Raw genomic sequence first — 4,309 nt, forward strand, 5'->3', positions numbered from 1 at the left:
GAGCTCCTCCCATAGTCCACATACTGCTTCAGCCCGTCAGGACAATGCTGAGTGAGGTAGAGTTTCCACTCTGCTATCATAGCTTTTTCATTGTCCCACTTGTGTTTGGTGATGACAGCCTGTGGTTTAGGAGCGATCCATGTCTCTGTCTTCAGGTCCAATGATATGAAGTCTTCTCCATCATAACCAAACTGCGCATATCCATTGGTGTTTCCAGTCTCATCGTCCCACTCACAACCATACATCGACTGGTAAATGTGGACACCTGAGAGACAGAGACAGAGACAGAGAGAGAGAGATTGAGAGATTTGAGATTACTAAAATGTAAAGTGCAATACAAATAAGATTTATTATTATTAGATAAATATATATATTAACGTGTTTTATTTTATTCTTATATAATTTATGAAAAGTATCTATTTTATTTGATTTTGATTAATCTTCATATTACTGTTATTATGTATTTTGTGTTTGTGTTTGTATTTTATGCTTTGCCAGTGATGCATTTTTGAAAACTTTCATGCCAATAAAGATTTTGAATTTGAGAGAGAGAGAGAGAGAGAGAGAGAGAGAGGGAGAGACATGGAGATTATCACAGTTTTTTACCATTTATTATTTTATTATTGTTTATTATTTCACACACACACACACACACACGCAGAAACACACACACACAGACACAGACACACACACAGACACACACACGCAGAAACACACACACACACACACACAGACACACACACACCCCTGCAGAAAAACACACGCACACACACATTATTCTCTTTACTTTTTTCTTATTTTTTAGTTTCATCTTATTTATATATATTTTAACTTGTGATTTCTATATTTTGTTTTGTTTTGTTGCATTGATTATTAACGCTTTGGCAACATAGTTCTAATAACTTTCATGCCAGTAAAGCAAATTTGAATTTGAATTTGAGAGAAACAGAGAGAGACAGAAAATAAGAGAGAGACAGAGAGAGAGAGAGAGGCAGACAGAGGGAGAGATGGAGATTATTGCAATTTTTATGATCATTTATTATTTTATTATTATTGTTTATTATTCCCCCCCCCCCCCCCCCCCCCCACACACACACACACACTTTTGTTTTGTTGTGTTTTCTTTTCCTTTTTTTTGGTGGGTTCGGTCCTTATTTTAGCCACCTAGTACTAAAACTCAGCTCTGCCCTCATACATACCACCCACACCCCCACGCCCCACTACCACCCCAATCAGATCATCAACCAACATGAACTCAGCTACATCAACTTCTGGAGAAAGGAGATCCAGAACCAAAGCAGGCTGCAGTGTTACTCAGCTCTAAGGAGAGAGTAAGGTGTAGCAGAGTACCTGAGTACGCTACAGGATGAGAGGCTGAGGAGAACTGTGACCGCCTACAGACTCAGTAATCACAGTCTCAGGATAGAGACAGGATGACACACACACAACTGGCTGCGTCCAGAGGACAGAGTGTGCTCGCTCTGTCAGTAGAACCAACCAGAGACCGAGCAGCACTTCCTGCTCCACTGCAGCAGATACTCGGACATCAGAGACAAGCTCTACACACAGATTTCACAGAAGTGTGAAGACTTCTCTCGATCCAGTGATGCAGTGAAAATGCAGTATCTGCTGGGAGAGAAAACGTGTGTCGTCCTGGAAACAGCAAAGTTTATCAAAACAGGTAAGAGCCTCAGACAACAGACAGTGACCACAGATGAGCTATCCTCCTGCTCCATGTCCAACTGAAAACACAACTGGTCCTTTCATCTATTGATGAACTGTTATTAGTGTATTCTGTTTTATCTGTAATTATTATTATTTTCTTTTTTCTTCTTCTTTTCTTTCTTCTCATATACTTTATTTGATTTTATCCATGAGAGAGAGAGAGAGAGAGAGAGAGAGAGAGAGAGAGAGAGAGAGAGACATGTTTACTAAAACAGAAGATGAAAATATAAACAACATTTTATCAGTAGAAAGTGAAACATAAACAAACCTCCAGTTTGGTTTAAGTTCTGCTTTAGAATTTTAATGTTGGCTGTGAAGACCGGCTGGGCACCCAGACAGTTCTCAGTCTGTCTCTGCCAGTACTGAGGATCATCCTCTGTGACTCTGCTCATCCAGTCCTGTTTGGGTTCTGCTCTCCTGGTGTTACTGTCACAATAATCCATCTGAACTTCATCAACCAACCCAACAACCACAAACTCTGGGAAGTTTGGGACTTGAGAAGAGGCAGTGTAGAAATACTTCAGAGAGTGAGTCACTGTGAGAAGAGTAATCATTTCAGTTTTCAGAATTACAGTTTTATACATCACTGAACAATGTTATTTTCCTCTAAACATTGTAAAAAAAAACTGCGGCACATCCAAGACACTTAATTAACATCTGTTGTTCACTCAATAAACTACAAACATAAATGTATACTTTAATAAGTGTAATGTTTTGTCTTATACTGAATTCATATCCCATACAACATTTCCTCCACCATGAACTGATGTTTATTTGCTCTTAATTCTGTGTAAAGCTGTCAGACCAAACCTGTTCTGCAAATCTGTCCAAGAATAAAGCTGTTCCCTGTTATTACATCACACACGTGAACAGTATCTCCTGCAGACACTGGATTGTTGAGACCAATAGTGAAAACAAAACTCAGTACGGACGTACATTATTAAAGCAGATGTGTATTTCAGTATGTGGAGTCAGATTTTGTTATCCTCTGGAAAATGGTTTAAAGTTTATTTTAAATATTATACAATTTAAGAAAATATAGTATATAGGTCAAACTATGAGCTAAAATGATATGAAGCTAATATTTATGTTCAGTAGGTTGTTATTGATTATGTTTGTTTTTCTGTGTGCAGGAAAAGTATCAATATTACCTCACTGTGTGTGAGTTAATATTTTGTGTTGGAGTAAAAAAGATCATGAATGAGCAATGTATCATTTAAAATGTCAGTAATTTTGTTTACACGCATTAGTGTAACTTGTTAGTTGAAAATAAGAATCTAAAACCTTGACAGCAGCCTGTAGAGGGGTTAAAATAAAATACAATGCTGTGTTTCGAGACTGGAAAAATAAGTTAATGTTTTTTTGAACATAAATTCTAAAATAAGTCATGATTAACAGCACTAAATAAACCACAACTCACTTTTGTATGTGAAAAGTCATGAACAACTTAAATACTGATTTCAGTGAGGGCACTGTACATATAGTTTTGGACAATAAACTGTTATTTTAACAACTTGATTTTATGTTTTCTTTATATTTTATTTATTTATCTGCGTGGTGGACTGTGTTGCGCTTTGTAGTCATGCCGCCATTTTAGCATTAATATCGATCAGACCGTATCTGTATTAATGGTCCTGATTTTATAAAATAATGGTGTCATAAAGGAAAGGGAAGTTAGAGAAGAAAATACACTTATGCTGTTTTTAATAAAATACATTAGAGGTTATGACTAAATAGAAAAACGTAGGGATCAATCAATGAGTTGCTCAGTCAGGATTTAACGTGAACTTTAAGATAATGGATTTGTTTTTTTACTCTTTAACTGAACATCAAAGACTATCAGAGGAAACCTAAATTAATACAGACAGTATATAAAGACATGAAGCTTTTTGTGTTTTACAATAAATAAACTTAGGCTGTAAAAAAATCTTCATTTACTTGCCGAGGCGCCATGTAAGCTCAGGAGAAGTAGGCCTAGATAAATCCAGGCTTTCATTGTGAGTTGTCGCATCTAAAGCTTTGATAAAATACCGAGTGTAATGTTTGTTTACTGACACAAACACACACCAACTTATCCCCTCGAGCACCGGGGCTGAAGAGTGGGAAAGAAGAAGGAGGGGACTGATATCGATCTCCATCTGAGCCAATGGGAATTTAGACTGAGCATCAACGTCACTATAACTCTGCTGAGCGTCACTTGTTACTCGGTAAAACTTTATGAAATAGCGTATGAATGAAAGTGAAAATAAGGTGATATTATTTCAGCCTGTGTAAAAGGATAGAGAGACATCAGACATGCGGGGCTTTATTCTGTTTTCTCCACTTTGTTGACATATGAAAGGAGTATTAAACCTTCTGCTGCTCACATATTGTATCATGATGTGTGGGCTGATGTGATGTTAATGTGCAGACATGTATTAAATCTTCTGGGAGGTCAGAGGTCACTGTCAGCTACAGATACTCTGCAGTTTGTGGGGATGCAGTCGTGACTTATTGTTCTTTTGTTCTGTGTGGCTGCCCTGCTGGGATTTAAAACAGTCCTGATCAAAGATATCGACGACAAACAGCAAATCCAAGCGTGATG

The 4,309-nt window shown here is 37.4% G+C and overlaps 1 protein-coding gene across 1 annotated transcript; it reads right to left on the reverse strand.

The window, feature by feature from the left end:
* Positions 1–4: 4 nt before the first annotated feature.
* LOC126387088 (class I histocompatibility antigen, F10 alpha chain-like) lies at positions 5–3,823 on the reverse strand (the record flags this gene model as incomplete). Its single annotated transcript, XM_050039642.1, has 3 exons — positions 3,664–3,823; positions 1,994–2,260; positions 5–265 (listed from the first exon to the last, which is right to left on the reverse strand). Coding segments are annotated over exons 1-3 (601 nt in total), but the record flags the coding sequence as incomplete, so codon positions are not given.
* Positions 3,824–4,309: the final 486 nt, after the last annotated feature.

The sequence above is a fragment of the Epinephelus moara genome, unplaced genomic scaffold (genome assembly GCF_006386435.1).
Source record: "Epinephelus moara isolate mb unplaced genomic scaffold, YSFRI_EMoa_1.0 scaffold1968, whole genome shotgun sequence".
NCBI classification, from domain to species: Eukaryota; Metazoa; Chordata; class Actinopteri; order Perciformes; family Serranidae; genus Epinephelus; species Epinephelus moara.